Raw genomic sequence first — 17,498 nt, forward strand, 5'->3', positions numbered from 1 at the left:
CGCAGGGCGCCGAGGGCAGCAGTGCTGGCCTCTCTGGGTCCCTGACCTGGGCTAGGTGAGGTGGACATGAGTGTACGTAAGGCCGCTGGGTGGGGAGGGGTGGGCACGGCTGGGCTCGAGCTTTGGCTGGGTTAACGTGTGCGATTATTCCACGGACACACTGTGCTTCCTGCTATGTCCAAGTAGGATTGCGTTGCAGTTAACTACAGGTATAGGGCCCAAAGGTTTCTGCTGTGTCACCAAGAGTGCGTCCCGTGTTTCCGGGGTAGGAGAAGGAGCCCATGAGCTGCCTCCGTCAGGCTCCCATCCCTGGGAAGGGGATAGGAGGAACTCGACCCCTTGCCCAGCACCCTCCTGGGTCGCTTCCCAGCTGCTCACAGATCTCACTCAGTTCCTGGAGGAGGGAAGCCCCCCCCCCGCATGTCTCCCAGCCTCAACTTCCTTCCCCCTCGCTCTCTCCTCTTCACTCTGCTCACAGAGTGTACGCCCAGGCCGGGCTTGCATGCTGCCCTGTGTGACATGGGTGGCTACTGTCCACACCTCTGCTAATGACCTCTCCCATCTTTCCTAGAAAAGAATGTGTATTCACCATTGACCCATTGACTGCCCGGGACCTCGATGACGCCCTCTCCTGCCGGCCGCTCGCTGACGGTAGGTGAACCTTTCTGTGTCTCCAGGCAGTGTGACGTGCAGGGTGGGTTCATCCTGTTCCTCAGTTCGTGGTGGCCTCTGCTCCTGCACAGCTGTGTGAACTTGAGGTCATGTTCCTGTGGCGACTTTGGCTGTCTGCTCAGTGCAACTTCTGTTGGGCTGTGGAAGAGGCTGAGGTGAGGACAGAGGTGCTCCTCCCAGGCTTTGGCCCTTCAGGTGGAAGGAACGACGGAGGTGGAAATGCAGAAGTCCCGAGGCTTCGCGCGGCCAGTTCTCCTGCAAGACTGGCTCGACCCTGGCCAGCAGGAGGTGCCTGTTCCGGCTCCCAGCAGTGCTTGTCCCAGCACATTGCGAAAGGCAGGCTCTGTGGCTCTTCAGCTGTGCTTTTGGGTCATTACTAGGTAGAAAAAAGCAAAATTGAGGCCAGTGGTATTGGACAATTGTAGGAGGAAGAAGGGGGAGCAGTGGCCTGACTCTCAAAAGAAAAGTGTGAGTGTGGTTTCAAGGCCTGTAATCCCAGACCCTCGGAAGCTGAGGCAGGAGGCTTGCAAGTTGGAGCCCAGCCTGGGTAATTTAGCAAGACCTTTTCTAAAAATACGAAATATTACTTAGCAGGGAATGAGTCAGAGAAACATTGGACTCATTAGGCCCAGGGACCTAGCCTGGAGAGGTGGGAAGGGTCCACAGCGGAGGGTGTAGAGGTGTGAGAGAGCGATGTTGGAGCAGAGGGAGAGAAGCCTGAGATGCTGCCAGGTTTCAGCCTGGAGGGCAGGAGACGGAGCCCAATGGCTTAGAGACCGGGAGGGCAGGTGGCTGCACGGGGAAGAGCGTATGTGTCTGTGATTGTATTTATAAGAGTGCTGCCAGTCTAACAAGGAGGTGGGAAATAAATGAGCTAAATAGATGTGGTCATGTAACTATATGCCAGGGATCTCTGAGGAAGAGCTTGCCAACTGCAAGCAGTGATTATATTCATTCATTCATTTTTTGAGTTTTTTGAGGTAGGTTCTTGCTGTGTAGCTCAGGCTGGTCTTGAACTTGCTTTGTGGCCCAGACAGGCTGTGAGTGAATGGCAATCCCCCTGCCTCAGCCTTCTGAGTGCTAGGATTATTCCAGCAGTGATTTTATTAGGAAGATGGGATTGTAAATGATTTTTCCTCTGTGTTCAAAATTTTTATAATGTAGCAGTAATAGCTTTATAATGAAAAAAATTTGTAATAAAAAAATTATGAGGTGCCACAAATCATGGGCTGCCCAGTAGCCCACAGCACCAGGTGACCAGACACCTTCCATCTGCTCGGTTTTTCCTTCATTCTCGAGGGGCAGCTGACATCTGTTCTCTTGGTAGGGCTGAAGCCAAAGGACAGGGGAAGAGAGCCAGGGCAGACTCAGAAAAGGGCCGAGGTGGTTGGTCAAGCGTTTTTATGGTGGCACTTCTACAGTTGGCCTTGGTGACAGAAGTTTCTGCCAGGGCCATTTATCCAGGCAGATGAAAAGTGAAAAAGCAATTCCACTTTGGACTGGGGTGAGGCTGGCTAAGCTCAAGTTCGGTTAGTTACCAGTTTGTGTCAATTCTTGCTTAGGGGAAAAAATGTTTAATGTTTCAAAGGCAAATGGTGTTTTCTGGGCATACCTACATCTGTAGCCGTTTATTCAGAAAATGCTGTGTAAAATTATACCTCGGTCCCTTTGAAGTCACCCGAACGACTATGACAGATAAACTCCCCTGACTGACAGAGCACACCTCATCCTCTCACCCCCTTTCTGTAGAGACCCTGTGCTCCCAGGTCTTCGCCGTTGCCCCTGTCAGGTGCGAGGTGTGGACCATCAAGTCTGTGAGACGCAGTGACCGGCTGCTCACCAGTCCATCAGAGTTGGCGGTGAGGGCTGTCCCGGCTGCTCGGCTTGGGAAGCCATTCCCCCAGTCACCTGACCCGATGCTCCCTGAACACACTGGACAGGAGGGAGTCTCTCCGGGGAGTCTTTCCATTTTGCTCAGGAAAATGTTTAGTAACAAGGATGGTGTTAGAGTAAGGAGATGGTGGCAGCACCCACATCTCAGCTTCCCAGTCCCTCCCTACAAGGCAGAGCTGCCCGTTCTATTCAGGTGAACAAACACGACTGCTTAGCCCTAGCCTCAAAGCAGAAGTTGTCAGCCAGACCAGTCCCGACCTTCCTTCCGCTTTTAGTTGACGCAGACTCCCAGCAGCCCTGTGGAAACTGGAGTCCACATCTACAGTGCCTCGCTTCTCTCTTCCTCTCTCTCGTGTGTGGGCTGCTACGGAACACGTCAAGGCTTTGCTAGTCGGGACTTAAGGATGGATGAAAGGGGCGGGAGAGTAGCTGCTCGCAGGTTTGGTTTCTGCGTGGGGTAAAGAAAGTATTCTGAATTAACAGTTGATAGCTGCACAATCTTGTGAATATACTAAATGCTCCGGAAGGGGAATGAATGGTTGGGTGGGTGGTTGAATGAACGATGAGTGAACAGGGAGAAATAAACAAAGCCAAACCCACTGATCCACAAGGCCTCCTGGCAATTGGAATTTACACCTTGTGCACAGTGTAGCAGGAGTCTTGATGAATGCCTGAGTGGACACCCACAGTCACATCCCTCTGTCTTTCCTCTTGGCTGCTTTCATCTCTGATCCATGAGATCCTAGCCAAGGGGGCGTAGCCTCTGCCCAGCACCTGCCCGCACCCTGTCCTCACCATCCTTTCCTGGGTAGAAGACAGTGCCCACCTGAGGGCCTCAGGAGTTGGTTCATACTCTGCTCACATGGCCACCAGTTTCCCCTATGGGCCACCCTGTCACCTCCCCAGCTGCCGGGCTTTCCTTCCTTGAGTGGCTGACAGGAAGCTCTGTGCTGGGGGCCAGCAACAGCAAGGGAATCGGGCCAGGGTCTCACAGCTTTGCCCTCGAGGGTTTCCTAGACTCTGTGGCTCTGTAGCTTCCCCTTGGAGGGTGAACTCCACCTGCCGAGAGGATCTTGCCATGGCGGATCACCTTTGGAGGAGGGAGGAAGTGGGACCTGGAGGGACCTTAATCCCCGTGTGCCAGTGGACGCGTAGAATGGCTGTTTTACAGAGGAAGGGGCAGAGCTGGAATCTCCAACCTGCTAAAGGGCAGGAAGGAGAGCGTGAGGTCCTAGAGCTTCTCCCCAAGAGTGCTGGACACAGCCCCGGGACCAGGACAGACTTCCTGCGGGGCTCTGCTCTCCCCTCCAGGAAGGCCACTCCCATGCCAGTCACCCCAGTGCTTGGCTTTTCCTGTGCCCTGCTTCCTGCTCTCAGTGTGCAGATGTGTGTCCTTTGTTCCCCAGCCCTGCCATGCTCAGGACCTGTACTTTGCTCCCTGAGATCCCTGAGAGAAGAGTCAGAAAGCCCTGTGTGCCTGGCGGCCCTCACCTTAGGCCCCCAACATCAGTGCAGCCTTTGGTTCTCATGTGTTCCTCCTCCTTGATTTCCCTCTTCTTCTGATGCCAAGGGCCCTGCTTGCTCCTGGATCCTCCCTGTGTTCTGCGTCTCTCCAGAACTCTTCCTTCCTGTCCTTCCTGTGGTAGCCCGTTTCCTGCTCTGCCCTTTACTCTCTTCTCCCTCAGCCTGGAGGCAGCTGGTCTCTTGCTATATGGTTTGCTTGGTGGCTTTCTAGGCGATTCTCCCAGCCATTCTACCTCGAACCCCACCCACCCCTGCCGTTATAGGAAGGGACATCGTTCTGTGCACTCTTGGACCCTCTGTGCTCAGAGCTCTGGGTGTCACATAGGTGACTGGCCCAGCGAAATGCATTAATTCCTAAAATTTGGATATTGGGAGGCAGAGAAGAATGTAAAATGACCCGTAGGTTTCTGGCCTGGACACTGCTGGAAAGTAATGCCATGCAAGAGGAAACATTGGTTTGGTGGGAAAGACAGCAGCTCAGCTAAGGGCATGTCGACTTTGCAATGCCTGAGAGCCATTCGGGAAGAAGTAAGAAGGGGACAAGTGAAGGTCGGCGCCGGCTGCGGGGATCATGAGTCACTGGTGAGGCCTGGGAGAGAGGTGAGGGAGAAGGCAGACTCCGAGGAAGCCTGGCCAGAGACTGGAGAGCTGCCCCACGGTGGAGATGGGAGGAGGGCTGGAGGTCAGCCTGGGGCGCAGGAGAGCACAGAGGGCCCGTGCCAGCAGCCCCAGGCACATCATGGCAGAGAGCCCTGGCCCTGGCAGCTGGGATGTCACCTAAGGCTGCAGTGGACCAGGCGGCAAGTGTCGGGTGAGGGGACCACGTCAGGGAGTTGAAGCCATGAGTGCAGGCTCCGTTCCCAGGAGGCTATGGAAGTAGGAGAGGCAAGGAGCACAGGGCAAAGGTGGATATTTTCTTGAAGATACAAGAGATTTGACACATTTCTTTCTTAAGAGATAGGAAATGACAGAGAAAATATAGGAGAGAAGTTGGTTGTTTTGCAAGTTGGCCTCGAAGGTGAGGGGTGAATCTAGATCCTAAGTGGAGAGAGGACAAATGTATGATCCTTTAGGATACAGTTGCAAGACACAAGGAGTGGGCCACCGTCCCATGTGCTCACGCGGACTGTCTGCTTCTCAGTGACGAGGAAGCTGAGCTGCTGCTGAGGGGCTGGTGAGACAGGGAGGGGATGGAGGGGTGGCCAGGACCTGCTAAAGGGTAGGAAAGGAGAGCGTGAGGTCCTGGAGCTTCTCCCCAAGAGTGCTGGGCACAGCCCCGGGACCAGGACAGACTTCCTGCGGGGCTCTGCTCTCCCCTCCAGGAAGGCCACTCCCATGCCAGTCACCCCAGTGCTTGGCCTTTCCTGTGCCCTGCTTCCTGCTCTCAGTGTGCAGATGTGTGTCTTTTGTTCCGCAGAGCCTGCCTTCCCCAGCTCTGCCATGCTCAGGACCTGTACTTTGCTCCCTGAGATCCCAGAGAGAAGAGTCAGAAAGCCCTGTGTGCCTGGTGGCCCTCACCTTGGGTCCCCAACATCAGTGCAGCCCTGCACACTGCTCAGCCATGCTGGGCTGGAGTCCCTGAGTCAGTGATGTGAAATCATCCTGTCCTGAGCCTCCTGCGCTACACCCAGCCAGGTCCAGTTGTGGGTTTGCTACAGAAAGACCAGGAAGGGCCACGGGACAGGGTCCCTCTGAGTGTGTTTCTTGTCTGTCCCCTGCTTCCATAAAAGTATCACCCACCAAAACTTTTTAAACAGTGATCCTGGACCTGCATTTGATTCCTTTTCCTCTCAGGCCTGTTGCCATGGTCCTTGCAGTCATCCCTTCCTCCTGTGATGCTTCGCAGGCGTCTTTCCTTTCCCCTCCTGTACACACAGGGCCAAGTGCGACATTCTTCTGCTGGAAAATCTGCCTGCACCTAGGATCAGGCCAGTGTTTCTTTCAGCAAAGCTTTGTTGCCAAAGCCTTTTGAGACTCAAGTCCTCAGCTTCTTCTCTTATTCTCAGCACCATCGGCTACCCACACACACTTACACACTCCCGGCCCCTCTGTGCCTGGCAGTGTTTGCTGCCTCCAGACCTCTGCTTGTTCCTTTCCTTCTGCTCACTGTGCCTCGCCGCCCTCCCACTTCCCTGCATCCCTCCCTACCTTGCTTCATTCGTCTTTCCATCCACACGTCGTGTGTCAGTGATCCCTGTAGGATCCCGCATGCCCCCACCCCCCGTCTATTCCTCCAGGTCAGTGGAGTGGCCCACTTCCTCCCCAGCAAATGCTTCGGAGTCGCCTGTCCGGCTCACACTGCTTCCCTTTCTTCATGCCTGTAGCCTCCCTCTGTAACTGGTGCCATGATTTATTTCCTTCCTTTAGGTTTTTTTGAGACAGGGTCTCACTGTGTATTCCAGGCTGCCTTGAAGTCACTGTGTAGGCCAGTCTGGCCTCAAACTCCTGCCTCTGGGATTATAGGCGTGTGCCACCACCTGCCTTGAGTTTATCTTGTCATTTTTCTCCTGTCCGTATCCTTGTCATTTCCAAATTGAATGTGTTGATTAATTCCATTATGATCAGAGAATATACTGCTTCATTCCTTTTAAATGCACTGGAGCTTGTTTCGTGGCTTAGAATGGCTTTTCTGTGGGAAATACAACACATCCTTGAAGAGAAAGTCTGTTTCTTGCTGAGTGCAGTGTCATCAGGCAGCTGCTGCCAGGCTTTGGCCCGATGCTCTGTGCCTTCCCCAGGAGGGTGTTTGCGTGCTCTGTCCATCAGCCAGGCATGGCGTGCTGGCCTCTCCAGCTGGGATGGTGGACTTCATTGATTCACCTGGCAACTTGTTTTTTTATAAAAAAAAAAAAAAGTACTGAATTTTAAAGGGTAATTGTGGACAAGGCAGGTTAGGATATTATATGCACCTATGAGCTGTCCTTTCACTTTTAACCTGTTCCTTAATCTGTAAATTGTGTGATTTGTTGGTTTTGTTTTTGTAGCACTGGAATCAAACCCAGGACCTCACACATGCTAGGCAGGTGTTCTACCACTGAACTACACACAACCATGTTTTAAAGTCTTGAGTCAGGCTCTTGCTAAGTTTCCTGAGCTGGCCACAAACTTGGGATCCTCCTGCCTCAGCCTCCCAAGTAGCTAGGATTACAGACATGTGCCACCATGCTTGGCTTGAAGTGTGTTCCTTATAGACATCTTTATCCAGTCTGTCTTTCCCTTTTACAGTGTTCCCTTGAGTTATGACTAGCCTGACATATGAACAACTTGGGTTACAACCATAATTTTAGTTTTAACTTACAAAGTCTTGAGTTATAACTTAAATGCCAGCCTCTTGGGCTTAACAAGTTCTAGAAGGAACATGACAGCATCCTTCCCTGTGAGGGGTTCATTGAGAAATCCTGGGCCAGTGTCTCTAAGGACCCTGAGCTCTGCCTGTGTACAGGAGAGAAGCTCTGAAGGCTGTGGAGAGGAGCCTGAGCCTTCAGTTGGCCAACTTGAGTTATAGACAGATCTCGGAAACTAATGGAATTCGTAAGTCAAGGGTCCACTGTACTTTGAATTTTCGGGCTTATTCACACTTAATTTTAGGGATAGTTGGGCACGGTCTGTTACCTTACTGTGTCATTTATTATTTCATCTTGTTCTGTTTTCCTTGTTGTTCTCCTTTGGAGTTGAGTATTTTCCTCTGGTGTAATGATCACTTACTCTGTTGCCTACTTGCACACACATTAGTTCTGTCTCTTCAGTTTATTTCATCAGTGGATGCTGCAGACAGCTTTCTCATCCTGGGCAATACTGACATTTGGGTTAGGCCAGATAATTCGTGTTGTGAGGACCACCCTAAGGATGGAAGGGAATTTAGCAGCCCTCATGGTCCCCACCTTTCACTAGATGCCACTGGCACTCTGTTCCAGATGTCACAACCAACAGTGTCGCCAGACACTGCCAGGTGTCCTCCTGGGTGCACGATTGCCCCAACTTGAACAAGATTGCTCTGGGTTCTAGTTTGCAATATTCATCTTTAATTTATCACGGTCTGCCTTCAAGTAATAATGTATCATTTTATATACATTATAAGAACCCTGTGTCACTGCTTTCATTTTCTTTTCATATTTTGGTGCTAATATCATCATTCATTCATTCTACAAGATACTTTTATTATTGATTCATCTGGAAAATCTTCATATACTTAGCAGTTGATCAGAATATGTTTAAGTAAGTGATAGCTCAAAGAAGAAATCACAAGAAAAATTGGAAAATAGTTCGGCTGGAATGAAAATGAGAATGTAACATTAAAATGTGCAAGATTCAGCTAAAGAAATACTTGGAGGAGAAAACGCAGCTTTAAATATTGATATCAGAAAAGGAGAAAGTTTCAAAGAACCAGTCTAGACTCCCAGTTTTCACTTCCACGTGTAATGAGCGTAGAAGTTGCCACTCCATCCTGACAGTAAGCAAAAGGCCACAAAGACTGAAGTATCCGCAGCTCTTCTTGGGTCTGAGAGGGAGGAAGATACGGGGCTGTCCCCCAGATCGGAGCCCCACTTAGCAGAGCAAAGGTTCTGGAGCAGACCCTACCAGAGAAGCCAGGGCTGGGGTAGGGAAGCCCAAGTGTAAAGAACACGTAGCTGGGCCTACGTGGGCTTGTCTGTCAGAGGCTGCGGGAGTTGCCACGCTCCTGTGGATTTTATCTCCAGGAACACGATGATGTTCTCACAGCAATACCCAAGGTGACCCCCACCTCAGGAAGAGTGGAGTACAATATTCAGCACTGAGAAAAATCTGCCAGCCTGAAGTTTTATACCCTGAAAAATCATCCTTCAAAAGTAAATGGAAAATAAAGACTTCCTCGGACAAATAAAAATTTGTTTCCAGTGCACCTACCTGCCTTGCAAGAAATACTAAAAAGAAGTTCTATAGAGAAAAGAAAACTGACACAGGTCAGAAACTCAGATCTTCATAAAGAAATAAAGAGCACTGAAGGGTTAAGTAAAGGTAAAAGAAAACTTTTTTATTTTTCTTATTCTTATTGATCTACCAGATAAAAAACAAGCATATAAAGATCAGCTTTACAGATGCTTACAGAGAGGGTAAGTATAAGATGATTAACTGTCTGCACAGATGCAGTGGGTATGCAGGGCGAACCAAAACACGGGGACATCTTTAATAACTGTGATGATAGATGCCCCTCTTACTTCCCCAGAATACATCCAACAAGTAGACAAATGACCACACAGACTCTGCTATGCTTTCCCTGCATGTCAGAGTGAAAACAGCTCATTTATTTGATTAACAAAAATTCTTGTTTTCTCCTTGGCCTTGCCAAAATGGAAACCTTAAAAAGTAAACACAAAATATCAAAGCTATTAGATTTCACTTTCATATTTCTAGTATCAGGTACTATTCCTTGTCAAATTAAATTTTTTCCCAAAATTCATTAATGCTTAAAAAGTATTCTGGCATGGTAGAATTTAACTTGGGAACAAATTTTGAAACACATGAACATGTACATATGCAATTCGATATTTAGCTTCTATATTTTTTTCTCTACTTTATGCATGTTATATTTGCAGTATTCTTGTTCCACAAACATTTCAAATATCTTATATAATAAGTGTACATAATTTTTAAACTAGGGGAGGCAAATGAAATGAAAAAAAAATACATGAAAACACTTCAGTCTGAAAGAAGGATGACCAAAAAATACATATTTGGAAAACTGCATTACAAATAAGAACCACAGGGGCTGGGGATTTAGCTCAGCGGTTTGGTAGCCTGCCTTGCAAGCGCAAAGACCTGAGTTCAACCCCCGGTACCAAAAAAACAAAACAAAACAAAACAAATAAGAACCACATATAATGTAAAAGTGCTAAAACAAAACAAAAAAAATCATGGTCCGGGCAAATTTAACCCCACAGTTGAAAAGTAAAGATTGTCATATTGGACAGCCCTGGCTGGTGCTGTTATAACAGACACACTTAAAACATGAAGACACAGAGATGAAGTAGAAAAAGATGGAAAGAAATCTACTAGTGTACAAAGCAACCAGTGTATTTTTGTTGATGTCTGACAAGCAGATTTTAAGATAGAAAACATTACCAAATTCAAAGAGTATCATTAACGTTATTAGAATGGTCAATTCATTGGGAAAATATACTTCTAAACATGTTTACAAATAATTAATTAGCTTCAAAATATATAAAACAACACTTGACAAAAATCACAAAGACAAAAAATTATAAATTCATAATTTTCAGTTTATCTTTTCAGGAAATTATAGAAGAAACAAATTCAATAAAACTGCAGAAAATTTGAATAGCACAGGTAATATTTGCTCTGGTGATCATACCTAGAATACAGTACTCACAAATGGAAGCATATTCATTGTTCTAAAGCACACAGAAAAATGTTTATAAATACTGACTTTGTATTAAAGTCATTAAGCATAATTTAAAAATCATTGGCCAGGCGGGGCGGTGCATGCCTGTAATCCCAGTACTGGGGAGGCTGAGGCAGGAGGAATCCAAGTCGTCCAGGCCAGCCTGGGCTACATAGTGAGTTTAAAGCTAGCCTGAATTACAAAGTGAGAGACCCTGTCTCAAAAAACCTTAAAAAACAAACAAAACAAAACACTGGCATCACATAGATCATATTTTTAGATCACAGTGTAATTATATAAGAAATAATTGCAAAGCTGGGCGTAGGCCTACAATCCCAGCATTCAGGAGGCTGAGGCAGGATTGCTGTGAGTTCGAGGCCAGCCTGAACTACGTAATGGACCCTATCTCAAAAAAAAGAAAGAAAAAGACAAAAAAAAAAAGTAATTACAAAGAAGTTTTAAGAAAAATTCAACTCATTTGGAAATTTTAAATATACTTTGCATTACATGGCTGCCACAAAAACAAAGTTAGAGTCTAGCAATATCAGATGGCCTTCTCTTCCCCACCTCTACTAGAGGGTCCGTGGCCAGTTGAACACCCTAAATCGGAAAGAACCTGTGCCTCCTGTTACCTGGAAGGGTGCGTGAATTGCCCACCTCCTTGTGGCTGTGTTTACATCATCATTGCCTTCGACTTGGGATTCAAGATGTTGCCTTAGGCTTCGGGCGCCAGCCCTGCTGCTCTCCTCACACCCTCTGCCCTCTGCCTCGTGCTGACCTATCTGCGGCCCGCGGGAGCCAGATTGCTCGGAAGCCATTCCTGTCTGGGCTGTCGTCACAAAGGCAGCTGGCTTCTCCGTGCGAGGATCCCTGTGGGGCATAGACAGCATCGCCTGTGCTCGTGTGCTGGAGCAGCTGATGGCACTTCCAGCCCTTCAGTCCCATAATCCTTTACTTAGCACCTCAAGCACATTGACAACGGATAGTAACTTTTAGAGAGGAGTTACTCAAGATTAGAGGAAAAGAAAACAGGAAGAAATAGAAAGCATGATCATGCATTGCCCCTTGCTCCCAGATCCCAGCCCACCTGGGACCCACCCCTCACAGTGCACGTCACAGGCACCCACCTGCGGAGTCCAGACCTGAGGTCCTAGAGCGAGGTCCCGTCCTGCGTGTGGCTTTCTGCAGTTCCCGCTTCCTGTCCCAGCGGGAGGCTCGCTCCTTTTGGAGAGGAGGACTCGGGTCCCAGGCTGCAGGCCACAGCAGACCAGTTATCCTGTCAGCACGAGCAGTGGAAGACCACCTCGCAGGAGACCTGCTCTGTGTGTTCCTGTGCAGCGTGAAGGGTGTCACCACTCCACGCAGACGACACTGTTCTGCCCAGGGACTCGAGTACCTGTGGGCCCTGGTGGCTGACGTCCTGGAAGCCGTCCCAGATTACGCCCAGGGACATCGTGATCTAAGGTTGCCACAGCAGCCTGGCCCATGCTTGCTGCCTTAGTACAGACCACTTCTCTCAGCCGTTCTTACCTTAACTTGTCTTTTCCTCAGCCTGCCAGCTACTGATCTTGCAATAATTCTCCTGTCCAGCCCTCCCTCGCCTTTTGGGATTCGTGTCTCAGACAGCACACATTGGTTTGAACCCTGCATCGAGGCCTCCGGATTCACTGAGCCTGGAGGTAGTTGCTTATTCTCCCTGCTTCATCCACATCCAGGAGCTGGATCCCAAAGTGCCATTTTTCAAAGGAATGCCCTTCCTAAAATGGATCTCCAAGGGCCCGGGATTTAGCTCAGTGGTTCCACTGCCTGCCTCACAACCACAAGGACCCAAGTTCGACCCCCAGTGCCAAAAAAAAAAAAAAAAAAAAGCACAAACATCTAAAAATGGATCTCCATATTCTGAGAGGCAACTCGGACTTAATTAGGAAAGTCTAACTGTCAGCTGTTAGAAGCATATGCCATATGTAGCTTAAAAATGAGATCACACACCATTTAATGAAAAACTATGTTTAAAATCTGCTCTTTGTGAAAGGAACCTTGATCATTCTTCAGTAGATTTTGAAAAAGAAAAATTCCACTTCAGGGTGATTTTCCACTTGAATGCATATCTGGGTTTTGTCTCTGACATCTTCATGATGCCCAGTGCTTCGAGTGCTGTTCCTTCTACGTTCCTCTTCCTTGTGAAGTCATTTCTAATCCTAGTTTTGAAACACTGATTTTTTTTGCCTCTTATAGTCTCTTATGTCAGAGGGCATTTTGACCTCAGGCACATCCCAGGCAACCTAGTACTTGATCTCAGACAAAACTTACGTTCATAGCAGGGCCTCCAAATAGGAAGCAAAATGGAAAATTTTATAGATCCATCGGCCCAAAGGAAGTGCATGTCCTCTCCATTCATCAGGGCTCAGTGAGTGAACAATTTCAAGTGTCCTTGAAGTCTGATGGTTTTTTTTACTGGATTGTACCTTGACTCAAAACGTGCAAACAACTGAATAGACATGTGAGGACTCTGGCATGGAAGTGGGCTTCTGGAATGCTTGCCAGTGAGTTCCTGTTTTGAGGACAGAGGACCTAAGTGGAAAGATTAAGTAGGGAGACGGCGCCACCTCTCTAAGTCTTATTCCTATGTTCCATTCAAATCCTGCTAGCCTGATTTCTGTGGGGTCTGGGCTTTGGAAATTCTCTTTCTTCATGGATGTCTCAGTGCACCTTGTTAAACCAAATTTGGATTCTGGCCGGTTCATCTGCTTCCAGCTCCACTGATTGGTTCCAGTTTCCTTGCTCATTAAAGCCAAGATAATCTGGCACCTACCATCCAGGCATCCTTAAGCATCTGGCAGCAAGGTAAAGCTGGAAGCAGCCGAGAAGCCTCCGTGACCCAGCACGCCCACTGCATGGCACAAGACAGCAGTGCAGGACCCGAGAGCATGGGGCGGGAGCAGGGGAGCGGGCTTCCTGCCTTGTCTTTGCCCCTGCTGCACATATCTGTGATTTCTCTGAACATCTCTTTCCTCAGCTGTAAAATAGTGCTTTGAACTGGACATTTTCTCGTGTCTCCCAGCTCCAAATTGCCAAGTATATGAAGAACTAAAAGAGCTAAGCTCCTTTTATGCCTGTTGTTGCAAAAACACAACTAGCATAGTAGCAATAATAATGACGCTTTTCCATAAAAGTAGACAACATGACAACAGAATGAGGAGGGACTGCCCATATTCCGGAGGAAGAGATGGACTTTGTCATGCCTCACATTCCCTGGTTTATAAAATGAGAATAGTAATACCTAATTTAGACTTACTGGCAAGATTCAGTGAGATGATCCCTGGCACTTGGAACAGTGCCTGCTGAACAGGACATGTTCAGTGAAAGCTATTAACATAAATTGGAAAGATTAAATTGGCCTGGCACTGTGGCAAGGGTTACGCTGAAGTGATAAATGTTTAGTTGCTGTTCAGAAGCCAAGATGGCAGCAGACCAGAGTGGGTCTCGAATCAGACCCACGTGTGTATAGTCACTTGGTTTCCAGCTGAGATGTTGCTGCAGCATATCGAGGAAAGTGCTTTTTCAGTGAATGGTACTGAATCAGTTGGATATCTGTATGGGCGAAAATGGGTTTAGATCCCAACTTTACAACATATATAAAAGCAATCCCATGGAACTTGTAAGTCTCAGTGTGAAAGGTAAAATACTGATGCCTCAGGAAAAGATTTCTTACTTGGCGCACCAAAAAACATGAACCTTTAAGTAAAGACAGATAAAGTAGATTTTTATTACAATTGAGAACTTCTGAGCTGGGTGTGGTGGCGCATGCCTGTAATCCTAGCACTCAGGAGGCTGAGGCAAGAGGATCACTTTGAGTTTGAGACCAGCCTGGTCTACATACATAGTGAGTTCCAGGTCAGTCTCAACTACATAGGGAGACCCTGTCTCAAACCGCCCGCAAAAAGTTGAGAACTTCTGTTTATGAGAAGACCCCATTAAGATTGTTGAAAAGGCAAGCCATAGAGTAGGAGAGGATATTTGTAATGAATATAGCCAGAAAACGATTCCTGTGAAGAACAGGCACTGCATAAAAGAAGGCAGCCCATGATCAAAAACACGAAAAAGTATTCAACATCAAGCTGGGCAAGGTGGCACACGCTTGTAATCCCAGCACTTAGGAGGCTGAGGCAGGAGGATCGCTGTGAGTTCAAGACCAGCATGGGCTACATAGTGAATTCCAGGTCAGTCTCAACTACACAGTGACACCCTGTCTCACAAAACCAAAAAAAAAGAAAAAGTATTCAACATCATTATTCTATGGGGACGGTGGATGTTAAAACCTCATAAGATAGTACTGTGTTCCTACTGGAATAATGAATATTTTTAAAGCTGACAATATCTAGTGCTAGTGGGGGTGTGGAGCAGTTAGAACTCTCACACACTGCTAGTAGGAGCATGTGTTGGTGCAGCCACTTTGGAAACCGTTGTAATGTATGGAATAAAGCACCACGAACCAGCAGTTTCAGCCTTAGGTAGGCAGAAGAAATGAGTGATACATATAAAAATGTTCATAGCAACATTGTTACAGCAAAAACCAAAAACAACCCAAGTACCTATCAACAATTAAAATGAATAATGATGATTCTTTTAATTATCATAGAGCAGTAGCATGGAGCATATTCTAACACAACATGGATGAATCTCAAAAGAACCCAGACCACTCCTCCATCAAAACTAATACATACTATGCACATATAATCCCAGCACTCAGGAGGCTGATGCAGGAGGATCACAAGTTCAAGGGCAGCCTGGGCAACTTAGTGAGATCCTGTCTCAAAATAAGAACTAAAAGAGTCTGGGGTGTAACTCAGTGGTACAGTGCTCACCTAGCATGGGTGTCTCTAGATTTGACCTGCAGCATCAAAACAAAATAACAACATATACTGTATGAATCTTTTATGTAAAGTGCAAAGAAAAGTAAAATTGAACTGTGACTATAGATTACATACAGGCCAGAAAAATAGTTTGTGGTTTTCTTTAGTGGGTATAAAAACAGGGAGGATCAATCCCTGGTACCAAAAAAAAAAAAAAAAAAGTGGAGGCAGGAGAACAGCTTCTAGAATTCTGTTCGTGTTGTATTTATGTTCTGGGTGGTGGTTACCGAAGAGTTTTCACTCTGTACAGATTCACTGAGCTGTGCGTGTAAAGTTTGTATATTATCTGTTTTGTGCCTCAATAAAAACTTTATTTTAAAAAGGGAAAGGGTACACAGGAAGTGGAAACAGCTGATGAGTGAATGGTTAGGTGGATGTGATATATCTATAGAGTGGGAAATTATTCACCCATAAAAAGAAATAAAGTGCTGATGCATGCAGTGACACAGTGGGTTCCAAGAACACGCAAGGTGAAAGCAGATGGCCTCAGACATTGTGTGGTTTCATTTCTGTGAGGTGTCTACTGTGGACACGCGTGTAGAGGTAGCTGATTTGGTTGCATGGGGCTGGCAGGACTGGGGGAATCAGAGAGGGACTGAAAATAGACATGAGGTTTCTTTTGAGGGTGAGGAAACTATTCTAAATTTGACTGTGGTGGTGATTGCACAACTCCGTGGCTAACTAAAAGCCATTCAGTTGCACACTTGGCAAAAGACTTGCAAAGCATGAGAAAGTCAGGGGATCTTGACAGGTGCGGTAATGATAATAACATCTTGGGAAGAGCCGGGGGCCACACGGTCCTCTGTGACAGTGAAGACTGCCAGAGCGGGAGGCAGACAGCAGGGAAGTCCCTAACCTCGCCAAGCCCGAATGTCTTTGTAAAAATGGAACCCATGTCATGTAACTGGTGTGAAGAGTGGCTTTCCGTCAGGAAGTGTGTGAGTGTCCTGCATGTGCCAGGTACCCTGAATGACACCCGTTGGCAGAACCCTCCGGGAGATTGATTGCCTCCTGGAGTGAGAGGCAGCAGCGAATGGAAGGGTGGGCCACGAGGACGGGATGCCTCCCCGCAGCTGCCACATCGGTGTGTTCCAGAATACAAAATGCTGCTCTTAGTATGACCCTCGGAGCTGACGTTGAATTATGATCTGCTATTAGAGAAGGAAGTACACAATACATTAATAGAGGATTTCCATCCAGAAGTACTAAAACCATAAGGGTTGATGATTAAAGTGTTGGCTTTCAGCTACCTAGAAAATTTGGTCATTCCGAACACTCAATATGAAAACTTAGTTTATAAAAACTGGAAAATTGAGTCACAGTGTAACTGACACATAGTCAATTCAGAAATAGAAAGTGACCAGTAACTACAAGAGTGAATGCATAGCAAGGGTTTTTGTTTTGTTTTGTTTTGTTTTCCTGTACCCGGGGTTCGAATTCAGGACCTTGCACTTACAAGGCAGGTGAGGTGCACTGAGCTAAATCACCAGCCCATGGTTTTTATTTCAAAAAATATTTATTGTCCCGATAAGTCACTTTCCATCATGTTGAAAATCATGCAGCATTCTACTTATTTGTCTTAAAATGTATGTTCTGCTGAGTACAAAGCACATACCTATAATCACAGCACTCAGGAGACTGAGGCTGGAGGATTTCAAGTTTCAGGCCAGGCTGATCTGCATAGTAAGATTATTTCAAAATAAATAAATAAAAAGTATGCTCTGAAAAATACGTGTATAATCTTTTAAATTTTTAAAAATTGGGAGCACTTGTTACTACAAGAAGAAAGAAGCAAGTATAAGTTCATCAAATATCTGATACTAAGAGATGACTCTCCATAAAGTATTGGGTAAGAGCTGTGGAACCAGACCTTTCTGTAAGGTGTCTGACCTCCCTGGGATTCAGCTTCTTCCTCTGCAGAAAATGTCTCTCATGGCACTGGAAGATTAAATACATTAGTGCAGTGTTTTAAAAAGCAGGCACTCACCAGCTGGGGATGTTGCCTAGTGGTAGAGCACTTGCCTAGCATGTGCAGGGCCCTGAGTTTGATACCCAGTGTCCTACACACACACACACACACACACACACACACACACACACACACACACACACACACC

General features: G+C 47.1%; 1 protein-coding gene across 1 annotated transcript in view; it reads left to right on the top strand.

Annotated features, from left to right (window-relative positions):
- Dis3l2 (DIS3 like 3'-5' exoribonuclease 2) overlaps positions 1 to 17,498 on the top strand; it is a 289,941-nt gene that overhangs the window by 175,087 nt on the left and 97,356 nt on the right. Inside the window, exon 11 of the mRNA XM_033763990.1 lies at positions 572 to 651. Within this exon, the coding sequence (XP_033619881.1) occupies positions 572 to 651 (80 nt within the window). The remainder of the gene's footprint in view (positions 1 to 571; positions 652 to 17,498) is intronic.

This window comes from Fukomys damarensis, unplaced genomic scaffold, assembly GCF_012274545.1.
Source record: "Fukomys damarensis isolate Sample0158 unplaced genomic scaffold, DMR_v1.0_HiC HiC_scaffold_16, whole genome shotgun sequence".
Classification (NCBI taxonomy): Eukaryota; Metazoa; Chordata; class Mammalia; order Rodentia; family Bathyergidae; genus Fukomys; species Fukomys damarensis.